Source organism: Acinonyx jubatus, chromosome C2 (assembly GCF_027475565.1).
Source record: "Acinonyx jubatus isolate Ajub_Pintada_27869175 chromosome C2, VMU_Ajub_asm_v1.0, whole genome shotgun sequence".
NCBI lineage: Eukaryota > Metazoa > Chordata > Mammalia > Carnivora > Felidae > Acinonyx > Acinonyx jubatus.
In genome coordinates this window covers 44,361,100-44,381,936 of record NC_069384.1, presented here as the reverse complement: position 1 = coordinate 44,381,936, position 20,837 = coordinate 44,361,100, and the positions used below count along the sequence as shown (strand labels likewise).

Here is a 20,837-nt window from a genome sequence, read left to right as displayed (position 1 = left end):
CCCTCAAACTACAGAAGCTCTATGTACACACCACATCAGAAGTGCTGACAAATTAACATCCCTATGGGAAAAGCCCTCAGCAAATAACTCATCAAATTTAGGGTTTGAGACATGTGTTTTATACCGTTTCCCTGAATGTCCTGGTGGTATTAAGCTCCAGTTATCCATGGTATTCACTAGCTTAATAAAGTATCTTTTATTGCTGTCATCCTTTTTCTGCATCACTTTTCCTTCCCAACCCTGCTCCCAAACAAACTACCTGAATTATTCTCTCACCATTACCTTATAGGGGAACTGCAACTAAGTTAGTTTGTACAAAAAAAATGATTCGGTAAATGGATTACTCACTGGCAAAATGGTTGCAAGGATTCTACTACTGGCAATGATTGGGGTAATGACAACCCCTGGATTCTAGAGTATCTAAATTACTAACATCCTTACCTGTGGTAAACTAAGATGTCATAAGGTGGAGCTATTACATTAGTTTATGTAGTAACTCCAGGATTTGAGTGACACTGCAGTAGCAAAGGTAATTATAAGAAGAATGGTTACTGTTAAATGCTATCAATGCACTGAAAGAAAAAAAAAAAGATATACTCAACTCAGTAGCATCCAACTCAGGAGAATAGAGTGAAATAAAGGGCTTTTTAAAAAAATGGTATTTATAAAGATACTAATCTGTAGTGTAAAGGCAGTTAGGAATGCAAAGCAAGCTTAGGACCTGATTGTGCAAGAAACAAAACTGCAGAGAAGAATGAATTCACAGCCTAGTTGTGTCTCTTAAATAAAGTCAGGCATATATATGGAAGGATCTAAGACTCAGAGAAGGAGATGAATGGAAATCTTTGAGAACCTGAATCCCCAGATTTTCCTAAAATGTGTGGGCCTGCAGAAATAGCTCATTCACCTTTGCTAAAGGACAACAGCCTCCTTTTGCCTGGGGAATATTCCGTGGCTTTTTCTCAGGTAGATATCTGGTAAGATGAGGCCAGCCTTCTTCAAGATCTCTTTTTCCACCTTCTTCAAGGCTTCTAGGCCAACAAGTACAGTCAATTCTCAGTGTAACCCAATTATAAAAGTATTCCCCCTTCACTGGGAGGGAAGGGATTATTGATCAAAAGAACTATAAGCCCTGGCTAATATGTATAGGCAGAATTGTGAAATGATGCCTGGGAATAGATCTCAAGACAATAAGACAAGGAAGGGCATAATATAAGGCCAGATAAAAGAGAGTTGTTTAATATGGGACCCTTCATCTGTGACCTGGAATTTAATGACACCTAGAGTGGTCATTACATGCTGTTAGGATGTTTAGGATACTTATTCGAAGCAGGGATTAGGGGAGAGGGTGATAATAATCTAGGGTAAAAAAGGTGAAACTACCCTATGACAAGTTTTGATGAAGGGATCAAAACTTCAGAGAGATAAACATACAACACTAGCTGCATTAAATAACAATAAAGAATCCACCAGTTGACTATATTCCTGGGACAGCCCTAAAGACACATTTCCCTATAGCCAAAAGGAATGTGCTAATGAGAATAGCCTCATCTTCAGAAACTCAGTTGGGATTTATAGACCAGATCTGAAAGTGGAGTTGGAGGTCTGCTTATGAAACTGGTTCCCTAGCTAGAATGGTAATGATGGGATTTTGGAATAGCAGCAGCCAGATGGTAACACTTAAATGTAAGATGAAAGGTGGAAGTAATTGTTCTAACTGCCAAAATGGGCAGCCAAGCTTGAATGGCAATCAGAAGAAATGCACATGCAGGGATCTGTGGCATTGGCTAAAAGATCATGATGTTCTAAGAAATGAGATAGCTGAGACACCATGCCAGCATTGTTCGATATCAAAACCAAGGAATTTCAAGACCAGAACACATCAAAGCTAATATCAGTGCTGACAGTGAAGTTATTATACCAGACCCACATTCTGCACTACAATATTTCTCATACCCCAAGCCAATCAACTAAATAGCAGGCCAAGTCCCTTTGAGAAAAATACCTATAACACCAGAGAGGATATCACAGGTTCTAGGGAATCAACACATACTCCAAGAAGTCCTCAACCAAAGGATTCTAGAAAATTAGTTTACAAATATGGCAGGTCACTTGTGTCCAGTGGCAGATAACCCCAAGGTAACTCCCAAAGACATTTCTTGTACTTGAACCATTTTTTCAGAGTCTGTTTATTTTGGGGTTTTAAGATCTCTGCAAACCTTGCCAAAATGAAATAATTATTTTAACTTTTTTGCTCCTTTGTCTTTTCCACCTTGCTTATCATCTTCTTCCCTACTATATCTCTATCCATCCAAATTCTACTCATACTTCAAGAAACTTACAAAGGCTATATATTAAAGCTTCTTTAATCACCCCAAGTAGAGTTTTGCTCCTGGTTTCATGAGCAATGTAATCATTACTGGAAAAAAACAAAAAACAAAAAACATAATATTCAGGCCAAGGATTCCATATTTTCACAATACCATTTAGTGCTATGTTGACAGGAACTTAACAAGTGATTAAAATTTAATAACTTCTATTATTCTTTGTAGTTACGAGGCACTCAAGGCCATAATGCATTCCCCATTACGGATTCTTTACATTGAGAAATAGGAGAATTTCATTAAAATTAAGTAAAGCACGCTTCTGCATATATGAAAAGATCCAGAAACTAGAGGTCCCATTTTGTATGTTCATTTGGTTCAAATTTTCAAAATTAAATTGAGAACCTCTGTGTGTAACATGGTAATGTCCTTAGCCATCCAACACTGCCAACACTTACTTTTTCTCCTCTTAATATCTCCAAATACTCTTCAACTTCATAGACTCTCTCCCTTTGGGTCTTATGTTTTGATCTACCAAAACCATTGCATTGCTGTTATCCAAATTCCTTTTAATGACTCTTTGTTATTTTCCAAATCACTCTGCACATTATTCCTCCTCTGTTCAATACACTTACAGTTAGGTCCAGAAGTATTTTATTTCATTCAATTTCTATTTTTCTCATCACTGATTCATATTTTCTCTCTCGAACTGGGTTTGTGGAATTACCTGAACAATTTTCTCTTCTTTTTTATAAAATTTTATTTTCATGCCCTCCTGATCACAAGGACAATTCTCCTGCCAAATTAATTCGTTCAGGTCTTTGCAAAACGTGTCTTCTAGCTTTCCAGGAACCCTTCTGTATGGAATTCTAAGTTCTGTCACCTACTGTTTACTTAACATATCTTCTTTTCATTCCAAAGTCATAACATTCAACTAGAAGGAATTAAAAAAAAAAAAGCTAACAGAGTCCATCAGATTTCTTCCCAGAATCTCAAAAAGCTGAGAGCTGTTTCCCAGCTTTGGGTTAAGTGCATTATTTGTATTCATTTGAATTATGTTGGGTTAGAAGCAGTCTAGTCAGTTCAATGGGTCATAGCTATCAGAATATGCTTAAACTTTGTGATTCACTCATCAGGATTACTTACTATCACCTATGTTATCACCTCTTATTAGCAGTTTCTCAATAACCTTTGAGGAAAGAAATTTTGCTTCTAAGCCATTTCTCTGTATATAAATTGTATATAAATTGCTATTTCTTCAGAAGGTTTAGGAAGGCACTTGTAAAGAAGTGCATATGTATTGAGTAATGTTCTAAAATTTATTTTCATGTTCTTTTTACAGCATGGAACATTTTTCCATTTAGCAACCTTTGACACTAACCTGCTGAAACATTTGCTCAGAAATGTAGAGGGCATGTTTACCCCATTTCCTACTGAATACTAATTCACATAACTATGAAAAAAGCATGTGTTTTAAATATTTTTATCCCTTAGAGCTACCAACAAATGATTCTTCAGCTGATTTCTTCAAAACATTTTTCATATCACACAAACACAGTCTGTATTTGCTCTTACTTATAACACTTTTCAAGTGACTCCTATATTTTAATTAAAGTGCACTCATCTGAAAAAGTCATTAGCATAATGTGTAAGAAGGTGGGAAATACTAGATTTACTAACATGGATAATAAAATGAGTGTTGTTCCTTATATACTTTTTTAAATCATTGAACTCTGTCTGTGATGGTTAAAATAAAGGTTATTCAGTAAAAAGTACCACTCAACCCTTATTTCTTAAAATTTCTGCCTGCTTCTATAAATTCACACCATAGTATCTTTTTCTTAGGTCATGTATTCCTTTTGCCATTAATCTTGAAATTTACCAAAAATGAGTTAAGGGACTGGGAATACTGATACAAGTATTAAAAAAAAACCAATCCAGGGCGCCTGGGTGGCTCAGTCAGATTAAACATCTGACTCTTGATTTTAGCTCAGGTCACAATCTCACGGTTTGTGAGATTGAGCCCCAGGTCAGGCTCCACACTGACATCATGGAGTCTGCTTGAGAATCTCCTCTCCCTCTCTCTTTGCCCTTCCCCCGCTTGCATGTGTGGTCCCCTGTTCTCTCTCAAAATAAATAAATAAACTTAAAAAAAATAAATAAAATAGAACTAATCCTAACTTCCACAAGTTAAGTGGAAATTCTTCACATACCAAAACTGCTTCCCTTCTGCCTCCATGGAAAACATACAGTACTAAATACTTTAAATATTTTTTGCATAGGTATTGAAAAACAATAAACAGTATGAATATCAAATCTATTCACATGTATGAATAAAACTCATTAAAATACAAGGAACCTGAATATATGTAACCAATATAACATGTCCATGGATAAAAACACTCATTATTATAAAGATACATGTAATCCATCTTTGAAAGATACCTTGTCAGCACATATCAAATTTAAATTTTTATACCCTTTGATATAGTATGTGTACTTTTAGAAATATGCTATAGAAATACATCATAAGAATGTTCACTGGGAAGTACTTCTATTAGGGAAAAATTAGAAACAAATGAAAGATCTATAATAGGTCAATGGATAAATTATGGTTGATTTATACTTTAGAATACATAGAAATGTTAATATAGCTCATTAAACATTCATATAATTCAATAATTCATTCAATAAATATTTTTTAAGAACCTGTTATGTGTCAGATAGTGTTCTATTTAGGGCACACAGCAGTGAAAATATAAGATAAACTCTCTGCTTTCACAGAATGTTTATTAGGTGATAGCTTATTTTGAAGGAAATTAAGAAGAAACATTTGAAATATCACTGGTGAAAACTACTATAGAGAAAAATAAAGTGAAGTAAGGTAAGGGGGCAGTGAGTGAAAGAAAGGTTTTCTTTTATAGAAGATAACCAAGTGATATCTGAAACTTAACTGAGGGGGCAAGACGAGAAGAAATATGGGGGAAGAGCATGAAAGGAGTAGGAAATAGATCAAATTGCATGAGTTGGGAGGAAGCACAACTTATTTGAGAAACAGCAAGGGGCCAGTATGACTGGAGTTCAGTGTGCAAGGCAGGGAGTGGTAAAGAAATGAATTCAAAGAGAAAGCTGAGAAGAAAGACCACTAAGACTCAAGCAGGCATTAGAAGATTTTGACTTTCCCTCTTAATAAGATTTCAAATGACTGGAAGATTTTGTCATGAGCAATGACGAGATCTGGCTTACATTTTAAGTGGGTCATTCTGGTTATATGGATAATAGGCTGCAGAAGGCAAGTGAAGGAGGGTATCAGTGAATATGCTATTGAAATAGTTCAAGTGAGAGGAGATTAAAATAGCATCTAGATTAAAATAGCAGCAGTAAATGGATACTAGATATCTTTTTAAGGCTGACCTGATAGGACTTGCTAATCATTTGGATATGGAGTGAGGTATAAGAGAGCAGGAATGACAAGTATGAGATGTATCAGCACATGCTGATACAGAAGGTTGCCCATGATGTTATCAAGGGAGAGTGAAGAAATCTGCCTAAAACTGCAGAACTGGACCATTAAAAAAAAGGGACGGGGCCTGGAAAGATAGATACATATAAAGGGAATTTTCAACTTTTACTGTTTGTGGGCCCTGTTCCTGGGCTCCCTGGGAAGCTATACTTTAACATTTAGCAAGGCCAAAATGACTCCATGAAACCTCAAAGCATGGGCTCTATTTCTGCCCCAGGCACTAACTGTACATGTGCTTAAAGAAAATAACCAAAAGGAACATTCTAAATACAAAAGATAAAAAGTAAGAGACTTCCCTGGTTCCCATAAGATTAGAGTCATACATCCCTGAACACAGTAGAAACTTAAGGTCTGCAAATTTCTGAAAAAGGTCTTTATGTAATAATTTGTAAATTTTAATTAAAAAAAACGTATATGGCCCTACACCAAACGTTCCCTTCCCAGAGCAGTCACTTGGGCTCAAACAAAACTTTCTTCCATTTTTTTTTTTAGAAATTCTTTTTTTTTTTTAATGTTTTATTTATTTTTGAGAGAGGGGTGGGTAGGGGCAGAGAGAGAGGGAGACACAGAATCCCAAGCAGGCTCCAGGCTCTGAGCTGTTAGCACAGAGCCCGAGGTGGGGCTCAAACCCATGAACCGTGAGATCATGACCTGAGCCAAAGCTGGACACTTAACCGACTGAGCAACCCAGGCACCCCATAGAAATTTTAAAATGTTTGTTTATTTTGCATCAACAATACTAAGTTTTAATAGTAGTTAACTCTAATAGAGGAAGTGGGAGCTAAAAACTTCACATTTTTTTACTTCATATCATTTGAGTACTTTATTATTAACATGTAATTTGTATAATATTTAAAGTAATTTTAAAATTGTTTCTGTAGTGAAAGTAGAGATGATAAAATGAGCCTTAAAATTAGAAGTGACTATAGTGCTGATAATTCATTTATAATATTCAATAATGTAAATACTAAATTATTTACAAATACAACTTCTCAATAGTGATTTAATAATTTGAAATGTAAATCCTGTACTTTATTTTTCAATGATATAAATGAATTTCCAAATGCAATTTCTTGTTAAAAAAATAAATATTTGATTGGCATACAACAGAGCATGGCAAACCTAAGTTACAACCTATGTTGGAAAACATAGGCTATGGAAAGTCCAGAAAATCCTGAATTCAAATACTGACCCTGATACTAAAATAGAAAGTAAGTTTAGAAAACATATCTATTATGTACTAGTCACTGTGCTCAGTGGTGCTTACCAGGCTATTCAACTAAGGCTCCAACCATAACTAGCTCACCTTCTTGTCTGGAGGGGGGTATGAGAGGATGCTAAATGATGACAGTCTATGCCTGGTATAGTGTGGAAGAATGGGGACAAGTACTCAGCTTGGGTAATAAAAAAGGATGAAGTGTTCCTAGAATCTTAGCTTCTAGGATTAGGGCTACTCCCTTTTCTGCCTTTAGCTCAAACCATGTAAACCACAATTTCCTAGGTTGCTAAGAAATAGTAAGTCAACTCTACTCTTTAATTCCTATCTTCACCAGAGACCATGCTATGTTTCATGACTACCTCAGGTCACAGAGATCTCTTTTTTCTAAAATGCTATAAATGTATGGACTATGATACCAAGTTTGCATTTATAATGTACTCAGTGCACAGTTTTCTGTCTTTGTAAATAAAGGAATGAGTTTTGGCTTAGGTCATGATCTTGTGGTTGCTGAGTTCAAACCCTGCATCAGGTTCTATGCTGACAGTGCTGAGCTTGGAGCCTGCTTTGGATTCTGTGTCTTGCTTTCTGTCTGCCTCTCACCGGCTCAGGGCTAAGGCTCTGTCTCTGTCTCTCTCAAAAATAAATAATAAATAAATAAAATAAAACTGAGGTCAGCCTAGATAGAACTTCATTAGTTAAAAGACACTGAATGAAAAGGACATTATTTTAGGAAGTGAAGGACACAAATATTTTAATGTTAAGACCATTAAAATTTGAATATAAAGCATCTAATGTTAAGATTGAATTTCCAGTAGTCAATGTGGATTATGGGGTGAGGCTCAGATAAAATTTCAGGGCAACAGAAAATATTTTGATTACTATCTAGCCTTCTATGATTATGGTAGCCACAGATAAGATGTTCTAGAGGGAGTAAGTTTAAGCAGTAGAGGAAAAATGGAGGAGAAAGCACTAAACACACTGATATTTAAATAGTAGGGACAGAAAAGAAAAAAAATACAATTTAAAATTGTATGCGCATAGAGTCAAACATTTCAGCAGTTAATTCTCCTCATGCTTCTTTCCTTCTTTCCTTTTTAATGTTTTTTAGTCATTAAAATTGTTACCTATTTTAGTCCTATATCATTCTCTTATAATCCCAATAATTATAGAGGTTTAATGTCATGTGCTATACTAATAGATAGTACTATTTAGCATTTAGTTTAATTTAATTATTTAATTCTCAAAATAATCCCGTGAAGTCATTAATTATTATGAACCAAACCTTACTACATAGAAACTGAGGCATAGAGTGGTTAGGTAATATCCCCAAAGTGACACAATAAATAATGGAGCAGAGTTTTCAATCCATAGCCCACCTTCTCATTAACTACATTACTTCTATATATTTTATATCATTTATTGCCAGTAGTTACTTTTGTTTCATGTTATCATTTTCACTTTAATCACTTTAGTTAAATTCTATAATTATATTTAAAAGAAGTGAAAAAACACCTACAACTCCTCTCTGTTAATCTATAACTTGGCCAGATTCTCATTTATATTGGACCTGGTGTATACCTATGAATAAACAGCAGTGTTCTTGGTTTTGAATTAATAATCAAGTGCAACAGGCATAATAATCCGACACCAAAGTTTCATGTAACACCATCTTTGTTTGGTGTTATGACAGTATGTAGGGCACACAACAAAATTCCATACATAGCAAGAGGCAAGAGCATAGCATGGCCTCCAAATGTCCCACTCACTCATAATTCAGCACACACAGTCAAAACAGGCAATGCAGGGTGTGTGAAGACAACCTCATTTCAGAAAACCAATCAGCGCTGGGGCCCCTGAAGCTTCTACACCTTGCTCTAATCCTCTGAGTATCAATATTGGTAATTATTACCCAGTAAGACATCTCAACAATCAGTACAGGTATTTGGTTTAAAAAGTAACTTGGCCAGATTCTCATTTATCTTGGATCTGGTATATACTACAAATTCCTTGAATTTGTGGTATAAGGAGGCTTTCCGGAGATAGAGAAAAGATGACTAACCAGGTATTCATACTTTCTTCCATGTTATAATTTATAACATGAAATTATTTCATTTAATTAATATTTATTAAAATGTAATTACATGTTAAATGCTTATTGACTTTTTCTTAAAATTAATTGATTTTTAAGATATTTAACCTCTTCTAACTTTCAGGGAAGCAAAGTAACATCAAAGTAAAATCTTACTGATTTGCTACATTTTCCTATAGGTTAAAGAGTGTACTGATCCCTAATATTTGAAATATATTTTAAAATATCCAAAATACCTAAACTTACACCAAAGTCAAATATGAACTATAACAGAATACAGACTGAGTAGTTACAAAAAATTTTAGTTTCATGGTGCCTGGGCAGCTCAGTCAGTTAAGAGTCTGACTAATTTGTGGATTAAGCCCTGTGTCGGGCTCTGCACTGACAGACAGCCTGAAGCCTGCTTGGGGTTCTCTCTCCCCTTCTCCCTCTGCCCCTCCTCTGCCTTCTCTCTCTCTCTCACTCTCTCTCTCTCAAAATAAATAAATAAACATTAAAAAATGTCTTCAGTTTCTTTTGTGTGGTAGTTGACAAGCAATAACAGAAAATGTCCTTGATGTCTTATAGGACATACCAAGCATATAAAGTACATACGAAAGCAATTGATCTTTAAACAACCTAATTTTTAAATGAGTATGTCTATTTTAAAAAACATACAAGTTATATTTTACCAAAGTACAAATGAAAATCCCAATTTTTTCCCTCATACTTATTTTAAAATGGTTGGGAAAAATTATCTAAAACATGTACAGATTTTCATTTTTTTTAAATCACATGAAGAATTTTATTGAGAAAATGTTGACTTATTACAGGTTTGCTCTATATTTTCTTTCTCCACGTACATTTTGGAGGCTGATATTATTTCCTGGGCATCAGAATCATAATGGTTTTAATAATTGCAAATTTGCTCTCCTTCACTATTCTGCAGCCTTTAAGATATGCTTAAAGTTCTCAATTTAAATCTATTGATTTTATTAGTAATTATAGATTTATATATTTTTAATCATTTATAAATATAAATCTGTAAGTACAGCTTTGTGCTGCACTGATTTTTACATTTTTTTTTACTTAACCCTCAAAAAATCTACAAAGTTTAGGTAACATTATTTTTGTTATTTTAGATAAGAAAACTAAATATGGAATTGTTAAGTGCTCTGATAGTCATACAGATCTATATTCTAATTTTTTCAGGCTGGAAATATATGCTACTTACTAGAATAAGCTGAGAACCTATCCTAATTCTAATATCTGGCTTACACAACCTTCATTAGCCTTGGTCATATACAAGTTAGCTGCTCATTCTATTTGTCCACATGTATAATTCAGACAACATAGGGCAAGTGAAAATTATTTCATTTCAGGGAACCCATCAGCTCTGGGCCTCCATATTGGACAACACAGGTCTATAAGTAGAATAGACTCTTAGGGGGGATGGTAAATATGGAATCGCAAAATCTACTTAGTGCTTGCTATTTCTACTAATCCAAGGGAAAGGTGATGCTATCACGGACCAGAGTGGTTACAATAATGGTTTTAAAAGGCAACCAAGAAACAGACTCTTAACTATGGAAAACAAATTGATCATTACCAGAGGGGAGGTGAGGTGGGAGGATGGGTTAAATAGGTGATGGGGATTAAGGAGTGTACTTGTTGTGATGAGCACTAGGTATTGTATGGAAGCTTTGAATCACTATATTGTACACATGAAAATAATATTACATTGTATGTTAACTAACTGGAATTTAAATAAAAACTTAAAAATAAATAAATAAAATTAAAATTTTATTTTAAAAGAAAAACTTCTGTACATATTTATAAGGAAAGCCACAGAAATTTGCCGTTGAACCCATTGTAAAGTTTGAGGTAAATGTTAAGTCAAATATAACTCCAAGTTTTTGTTTAGAGTTACTCGAATGCTGGATCTCCCTTTTATGAAACAGTGATTACTGTGGAAGGAACAGGAAGAGGTGATAATAAGGAGTTCAGATTTGCATAAGTTATATAAGATGTCTGACAGACATCCAAGCTGAGCAGGTACAATTCTGGATGCACAAGTCTGAGTTCAGAGGAGAAATCTAGGCTGGAATATAAATTCAGGATTTAGTTAATATAAAGTCTTAAGGCTCAATAAAACCACATGAAGACTAAATGGCAATATGAGTCAAGTTACTGATCCTTGGAGGAGAAATCAACCAAGGAAACAGAAAACATAAGAAAAGAAACAAAATAGAGTGATGTCATGAAAACCAACTGATATAATTGTTTCAAAAAAGAGGTAACTATCATATATGATTAATGCTGTTGACAGCTCATGTAAGACAAAGGCTGCCAAATTTGACAATGTGAGCATTATAGGTGATCTTAAGTTGAGTTTTTTTGGCAGAACAGTTGGACAAAAATCAGACTGGAATGGTTTTGTGAGAAAAGATGGGGAATACAGATAGCTCTTTCATGGAGAAGTAATGAGATAATATGTAGATAATTGTTCAAGGATATTTTAGAGAAGTGTATAGTAGCTGAAGGGGACAAACATATGGCAGTATATTTATATGGACACAAATATAATACAATTACAATTGATGCATTAGATTAATACTACTAATATTAAAGAATACATATCATGAATTGCATAATTCACCTTGCTTATATTTCAATGATAATTTCCCAAATCTTAAATTCACTTTCTTTGTTATCTCCTTTATGTTAATAGCTAATTTTTATAGTTTATTCCCCAGGAAAATAAAGATTTCTAGCTCACCTTTCATCTACAATTTTTAATATGATTATGTGCATACATATATATGTATGTGTACATATATAAATATATACACACACACCTGTATGTATACTCACATACAGATATAAATATGGTCTGTACTGTGAGACAAAATGACAGGTTTAAACTAAATTATCTCTTAGTCCCCAGACTATTTCTAAAGGACTATAATCCTTTCTTACAGCCTCTCCAGAGACTTGCTTCATTCATTGAGAGCAGTTATACAGAGAGCTATTGCTAAACTTCACCTGTCACTATAAACTCCTAAATATGATCCACTTATGACCCTTTCTTCCTGACTGGAAAAAAATATGTTTGGCACTTCAATTAAAATTATTTATTGATTAATAAGATTAGTTATTTTTTTCTCTATCTCAATCTGTTAGAAAATTTTGTTCCTTGGTCCATTTTTCTCTTAACAATTGCTGCCTCTTTTCAGTTTTGCTAATCCATACTATAAAGAAGTTAGAGCAGCTAAATTTGTCAATGATGCTCTCATTATAAAAAATAAAGAACCCAGGGCACCTGAGAGGCTCAGTCGGTTAAGCATCCGACTTTGGCTCAGGTCATGATCTCATGGTTTGTGGGTTTGACAGCTCTGTGCTGACAGCTCAGAGCCTGGAGCCTCCTACAGATTCTGTCTTCCTCTCCCTCTCTGCCCCTCCCTCACTAGTGCTCTGTTTCTCTTTCTCTCTCAAAACTAAATAAAAATATTTAAATAAAATAAAATAAATAAAATAACCCTATGTTATTCCTTACTTTAGGGTTTATGTTTTTCCTTCCTTTAGGGTTATTTTTATTATTACTTATTTTATGTAGGCTGATACTAAACAGTTCACTTTCATTGAATGTTTATTCAATGCAACATGAAAAAGTTAGAATTTTTTAAAATATGATTTGGACCACCATTCTAGTCTGTCCAAAATAGCAATCTGTTACACCATTAAGAAAAGACAGTAGCCACATATGCCAAAATTGCTTTACAGTTTCCAGGCAGATGAACCCATAAATGATTCTGAAATTAATAAACACAACATATTAGGAATCAATAGCCTATTTTATATATAAAGCATGTTTTTAGGCCAAGTATTTTTTTTAACGTTTGAATTTGTACATTTAGTTCTATCAACAAACTTGCTATGTAATTAATATTTTATAATCAATTTATCTCACTTCATAGGAGACAGAAACATAATGATACATTGACATATGATCACTTCTATCAAGGAGTTTACAACTGAATACTAGGGAAAGAAGAACAAGAGTAACAAAACAAAATCCCCTGAAATAATAATTGTAATACAAGGCAAATGAGAGGAAAGCTTTAAACCAAGTGTAGGTTACTGTATATTTTTCTGTGAAAAAGTTGGCAAGAGAACTATAAACAATTAGAAAGATATCTCAAACTTTAGAAGTAACACGCTGGGATTAAGTTGACATGTAGACATATACCACTGTAATCTTACCTTACACACATGCAAAGATAATTCCTACTTTTGTGCACTTATTTCAGAATTAAACTGCCAGTGGTATAACCTATTGCTTTTCTTAGATCTTTTATTTAAAAATTAACCTCATTTATTATGTTCCCATAGTTAAATTATGTTTTTTATTATTTATTAATATATTTTTTGATTATTGCTAGGTGATTATATCTTTAAAAAGGCTTGAATGTGTGTGTGTGTGTGTGTGTGTGTGTGTGTGTGTGTGTAGAGGTGCACCATTCCTGGAAGTACTGCAATAACAGATCAATGCACAGGAATGGATGGAGCAAGCTACTATGCCCCCTCCCTCCTCCAAAAATCTATTTAATATATTATCTTTAAATAGAGGACATATCAGATACTAAACTAATAAGAACAAATACTACACATGATTTAGCCAAAAGGCCAAGAAGCAATTGACTGTTTTTAAAAAAATACGTCAGTTACAATTACAATTTGCAACTTCTATTCATGGAATTACTATCACACACACACACACACACACACACACACCCCACATTCAAGCCTTTTTAAAGATATAATCACCTAGCAATAATCAAAAAATATATTAATAAAGAATGAAAAACATAATTTAACTATGGGAGCATAATAAATGAGGTTAATTTTTAAATAAAAGATCTAAGAAAAGCTATAGGTTATACCACTGACAGTTTAATTCTGAAATAAGTGCACAAAAGTAGGAATTATCTTTGCATGTATGAAATGTATCATTTCTCTTTATTGCAATTGCATTTCAATAACCTGAGTAGAGATTCATTACATTTCAAAATATACAAAATCTGAAATTTAGGTTCTGAGATTAGTCTTATGAAAAAATGCCCTTTTATGTTCATTTTGCTAACTCATGACCTGTATCTCCAGAGTCCACCCAGATATAGAGAATTAACAACATTATATGAATATTTAGTTACGTTTAAAGTTTCACTTAGAATTAAGAGCGATAATATATACTGAGCTCGAGGTATTAGAAAAAAGAGCATTATAGAAACTATCTACTGCCATTTATGTAGTATATACAGAAGTGCTTGAAAAAGTTGATATCATTTTTATAATAATTTAACATTAAACTCTAGTATAATGGATTAAAAACAGCTTGATATTTTTATAGTATGGATAAAACAGAACCATGATTTTTTTAATTAGCTAATTTTGCATACTTTAAAACCATTACATTTCAAAAATATTTTTTGAGAAGCCAGATGTTTTCCACTTCATTTTTAAAAAATGAAGAAACAAATGTTAAGTTCAAACTAAAAGTATAGACTTTTTCATGTACTCAACTCTGGGGCCTAAAAAGACAAACTGCCAAATAGGAAAAAAAATCTTTCTACTTAAAAATATATGTTATTAAGGAATATGTTGTTTTCCTAGAAACTTTTCCAACCTGGCTCCTATGGAGCTGCAGCATGTACATCCAGAGGAGAAGTAACATCAGGGTCTGGTGAGGTGGTCTCTTCAGTGCCTTCTCGAATTTTCCCCCCTTTTAGCAGTGTTGGAAATAGGTCTGGAAAAGCATAGGAAAGCTATATCAAATTTTCCTTATGAGGTTTTTTCCATACTGTTTTAGCAACTTTGCATGGTGAAGGTGTTATATGGTATGACACACGTATTCATTTTCACTAATGAGTCCTCTCATGTAAAATTAACAATATCCTCAAGAAAAATATAATTACATTGTATTAATTCAAATCAGGCCATATTTGAAATTATGCTTGTGTGAGTCAGATCAGAAACATTCTTAGAACTACATACACATAAAAATGATTTCTAAGAAAAACTGAAGTATTTAGGGTGGTATCCTTTATAAAAAATGAAATATTATGCTTTAGGACAATATAAAACTTTTGATATGTTATCTTTATAAGCTACATTTTCAAAAATATTTAAATAGTATATGGCCCTATACAGTCCAGAAAAAATGAAATGCATTGTTTAATGATGATAAATAAGAATCATTTCCATGTGTACTAATAATTTTACATACATATGTCACATATATATGAAATAGTTATATATTTGTGTTTACCGAAAATGAAACTGTCACTAATTACATTTCTAATGAATTGAATGAAAAAGATAAGATTATATGTTGGCAAATATATATATCATCTTTAGTTTGTTGAAATGATCAGCATAATTAGTTACAACATGAAAAATATATTTTGATTTGATTCTTCCCCAGTATTAACTACCTGGCATGTAGTAAAACTATTGGATGATTTAGTTATAGTTGTTTTCTAAAATCCATAAAAACGTTGGTAATGTGGGTATTATCTTCTGGTTTAGTGAAAACGAACATAGTAATAAATATTTAAAGAAAAGAGGTTGCTAAAACAGTAACTATTAATCTAAATACTCAATGTTACTGGATTAAACTTTACAAGTCTTGGATGGACACTAGAGAGCCAATACATTTGAATTTCTGTAGTATGATTGAAAGTGGATATAAATTGTAAACAGTATCACCATTTTTTATAGTGCTAGTATACTGAAAAAACAAGTAATGGAGAATACTTTTATAATGCTAGGAAACAATACAATATCTAAAATGATCATATTTAAAGGATTTTTGGGAGGCACCTGGGTGGCTTAGTCGGTTAAGCCTCCGACTTTGGCTCAGGTCATGATCTCGAGGTTCATGGGTTTGAGCCCCACACTGGGCTCAGCACTGACAGTACAGAGCCTGCTTGGGATTCTCTCTCTCTCTGCCCCTCCCCCACTTGTACACGGTCTCTCTCTCTCTCTCTCCCTTTCTCTCTCTCTCTCAAAATATATAAACTTTATAATAATGAATAAATAAAAATAAAGGATTTTTGTGGGGAGCACCTGGATGGCATAGTCAGTTACACATCGGACTCTTGATTTTGGCTCAGAGCACGATCCCATGGTTTATGAGACTGAGCCCTATGTCAGGCTCTGTGCTGACAGTGCAGAGCCTGCTTGGGATTTTCTCTCTCCCTGTCTCTCTCTCTCTCTCTCTCTCTCTCTCTCTCTCTCAAAATAAACATTTTCTAGCTGATGTTTTCATATTTAGGATTGATGGTCCTTTAGGAAAGAGACATTTGAATTTTTTAATTGTTTTATGGTACTTAAATTTGTTAATACTTATTTCAATGTCATTTGCCTTCCCACTTGTGTACTCTTAAATTTATAACTTTATCTAAAATTCACTAATACTTGAAAACAATGTAAATTAATATGAATACTATAAATTAATTTCTACAAATATTCTTATATCCACTTACCATATGACTGTGACATAGTTATACATATAGTGAAATTACAGTTACACAATATGTAGTTTGCTTAATGAAATACAAAATCAGTAGAAATGTCTATTTCTGCTTGATATTGATATATTTTGTTGGATTATTCTAGGAATCTGTATTGGGTTATTTTGAAACACATTTCAAAAATAATAAGGTATGCTGAAAAAATTCACTCTAAAAAACAAATGATAATTTACAACTAAGATAATAAAACTCAAATGTGTTAATATAATTTATTTAATAATAATGACAGAATAAAATTAGAATTAACCTTTAAGAATAAACTCTAAAAACAAAAATGAAGACCAAAGCTTGATTCAAGGAAGGAAAATCTGATAGAAATTAATACTGTCCTGTGACTTAAATTTAAGTTAAAAATCACAATAGTCTATTTATAAACATCCGTCTTTGTGGCTTATATGTGTGCAAATTTATTTCTCCCTGTGGGAAAAGAACTCATTAAAACAGGGAAATATATTTCACATTTTGATAGAGAAGCTCTATTTAACTTACTCAGCATGAACATAAAATACTGGATGGGGAACCGATGATTTAACAACAGAAACTTCTAAGGTGAAGGTGTTCACCAATACAATATTGCAAAGACTTAAGGAAAATCATATGTAATCAGAACACCTGATTATGAACAACAAGAAAACCTGCAGAATTGAAGGTATGTTCAGAGGCAACTTGCTGTGACAAAAACCTACAAAATAGAAGCTGTGTTGTCTTTAAGATCAGCTATAACATAAGCAAATAAAATCTTTCCAAGATACCTACAAAAATAAGGGTTCACAGAGTTCCCAAGTGTTCATTAAGTATTCAATTTAAATATGTCTTTTAAATTTGAAGGTGCCAAAGTTAAAACATACAACAATAATAAAATTAGTTTGATTTTCACAAATTCCTGGCTAATAGGTTGGCAATTTGCATGAGCAAGAAGAATTCAAAACTGAAAAGAGCGAACTATGAAAGAAAAAGAAAAAAAAAAAACTGAACCAGGGAAAAGTTTGGTCTGAACAAAAGCACAGTCTAAGAGAAACATGTTCAAAGTTATGACAGATAAACCAGGCATATTATAGAGGTGAAACTAGTAAAAACTTCATTTTCCATGATTTAGTAATGAAATACAGGGTTCATAAATGGCAAATTCTTTTTTCTTCCTGGAAGATTATTACATCACATAATTAAATAGACATGCCACACATATGTACTAATTGATATTAGCAAAATTTTAAATATCAAATTGTTTTAGGCAATTTAAGGCAATGTCTTATAAGAGATTGAGTATGAACTTCACTTTAAAGGAAAGAAAGTGAAATTTTCTAAGTATATAGATCCTCAAGTATTAAGATGAGTAAGCAGAAGAATGGTAGCAGCTCATGAACATCCTTAATTATAAACTTCATTATAGCATAAATAAAGATTAATACAATTATTCAGTTATTAAATAAAGGGTTTTAAAGTTCCCAGTGAGTATCTAATTAGCTTAGAGAGCAATAAAGAATGAATAGAAAACAACTGGTAATGTTACATGGAGGGACTAAGACCAATCTGAATTTATTGAAGACATGCAAAATAATTTTGCACAGCATCAGGAAGAAATGAGAGAACTATAATAACAAAAAAGAATTCCTCAGTGAAACAAATTTTGGGAAACCTGAGAATCAGATTTAAGTGTTGTCCGCATGTTTGTGTTGTATTATTTATTTTTATAATTAAAAATATTTCAGTCTTTAAAATGCTATTTTAACTTAGGAAGGGTATGCTATTTACTTCCTTTTTTTTTCGAAATTTTTAACGCTTATTCATTTTTGAGAGACAGAGTGCAAGCAGGGGTGGGGCAGAAAGAGAGGGAGACACAGAATCTGAAGCAGGCTTCAGGCTCTGAGCTGTAATCACAGAGCCCAACACAGGGCTTGAACTCATGAACCCTGAGATCATGACCTGAGCTGAAGTTGCATGCTTAATTGACTGAGCCACCCAGGTGCCCCGATATGCCTCTATTTTTGATGAAATACATCATGCGACATTTCTCCCCAGTGTACACTTTAGATAACAGTGGCCTATACTAAAAAATATAATATGTGACAATAGGAGAGACTTACGGTAAAAAAATTACAAAGTTTTCTGTTGAGCTGCCATTGCAAATACTGGGATTCCCTCAGTACATTTCCAAATCTAACTCAATGGACATATTGAGTTTAGTAATGGGTAGGGATAAGAGATTATAAAAGTAATTGCTGGTTTTGACATGCTTTCAGGTAAAAATAGTTAGTCCTTAAGTCCAGGGTATGAAAGGTCATTAACCTATCCCCACCTTTTGTTCCCCTTATGACACTGCTGATAGGGTGCAGCAATATCCTTGGAACCCTGGAATTTTCTGCTCTAAATATAACCATCCTAGAATGATAACTCCAGTGCACTCCTGGTGAACTGCTTTTCTAGCCTAAAATAAAGGAAAAAAAAATGTTCTAAGATTGAGTTTTGTTTGCTTGTACAGAATGGTATTAAAGATACCCATAACTTCCCAGAAAAGAAGAAATTAAAGAGAGATATATAAGAATATCTATGTATAAGGATGCTTGGGTGGCTCAGTTGGTTAAGCATGCTCTCTCTCGCTCTCTCTCAAATAAATAAACTTTAAAAATAAAGAATATTGGGCGCCTGGGTGGCTCAGTTGGTTAAGCGTCTGACTTCACCTCAAGTCATGATTTCACAGCTAGTAGGTTTGAGCCCCATGTAGGGCTCTGTGCTGACACCTCAGAGCCTGGAGCCTGCTTAGAATTCTGTCTCCCTTTCTCTGCCTCTCTCTCTCTCTCTCTCTCTCTCTCTCAAAAATAAACATTAAAAAATTTAAAAAAAAGAATATCTACATATACTTTTGGCAGAAGGTAAAAGTAACATGAAGTTATGACAGGATGGCCATTAAATGGGGGGAGGGGAACACCTCAAAAATATAGCCTCATAAGAGTCACAAATCTTAAAGGATAAATAAAATTTCACAAGTCCATGGTTTTAAATGTTACTATATTAGTTATTTAGAAAGACTATTAAAAAACCTACAAGGGCATGTCTTCAGCCTTTGATATAGGTAGGCTAGCTTCTGATAAATTGTCTTCTGCTAATAGTAAGAATAAACTCTGGGGAAAAACTGGAAGAGACTTAAGGGAGGCAGAATCTAAAGGAGATGAATGAGATCTTTGAAAGAAAAGTGCTGGTGACACTGGTGCTGTGTCAGATTTCAGACACCCCCATAGTGAGGGCCCACAGTCTCTTAATATAGGGGGGCGACTGGAAGGGAATAGAAAGAGCTCAATTAGAAAGCTGTTTTACTGAATCTCTATGGAGGAATCAGAAGTTGGACTTTTGACTTTCAGAGCAGCTGGAAATGAGGGCTGGGGGTGTGACTGTGGACAGCCAAAGAAGGTGGGGTCCAAAAGCTGCACATACACATCACTCAAACTGCTCTTTTTCTAAGCAAGGCTAAAAGCAGCCCAGAGGAAAAAACTGAAAGCCTTGAAAGAGCTTAGTAGAGATTTTAGCAGTTGAGTACCCCAAGGGAGGTGAATTCACAGTTAAGTCTCAACAAATTCAGACTTTGTAAATACTCCAGCTGTCCTTGTCTGCAGACTAAGGGATTGTTTCTACAACTAAGTGCAAAACAATTAATAGACTGAATAGCCCTAACAAAGCCTAAAACCAAGCCTCCAAAAAAAATCAAGGTAATCCACAAGTAATTTAAATTGCCTGCTAGAAGACTATTCAAAGGTTTTCAGAAGAAAATTTCAATTGAAAGGGCGGGCCTACACCGGCTGACTCCATCTTCTTCTGTGTCCTCCACCTTGAGTGACTATGTCCCCGACATGACCCCTTTTCCGGGAAAATCGCAGAAACCTCAGACCACGCCTCCTCCCCTTGAGTAACCTCCCGCTCACCCATTCAAACTTCCTGATCAAAACACGCCCAGCGACCTGCGTAACAGGACTCTGACCCTTCCCCAGCCAATCGGCTGAGGCCACAGCCATTACCTCACCAACTGCCCCTAGGCCCCAATAAAACCTTTGTGCTTTTGAAACTCTCTCTCTCCCTGTTATCTCACCGCTGCGTTGGTGCAGGTAGGGGATTGAGC

General features: G+C 34.1%; 1 protein-coding gene and 1 non-coding gene across 8 annotated transcripts in view; both read right to left on the bottom strand.

Annotated features, from left to right (window-relative positions):
- The window catches only part of EPHA6 (EPH receptor A6), an 856,998-nt gene that overhangs the window by 714,754 nt on the left and 121,407 nt on the right, over positions 1-20,837 (bottom strand). For 2 of the 7 annotated variants that reach the window (XM_027077588.2, XM_053220712.1), the window contains exon 3: positions 14,821-14,940. The exons of the other annotated variants lie outside the window; for them this stretch is intronic. In XM_027077588.2, coding sequence (XP_026933389.1) covers positions 14,821-14,868 — 48 coding nt within the window. In that variant the 5' untranslated portion in view covers positions 14,869-14,940. The remainder of the gene's footprint in view (positions 1-14,820; positions 14,941-20,837) is intronic. 7 annotated transcript variants of the gene reach the window in all.
- Positions 13,642-13,832, bottom strand: LOC113604837 (U2 spliceosomal RNA). Its single transcript, XR_003426859.1, has one exon. It is a non-coding gene; the product is annotated as a U2 spliceosomal RNA (small nuclear RNA).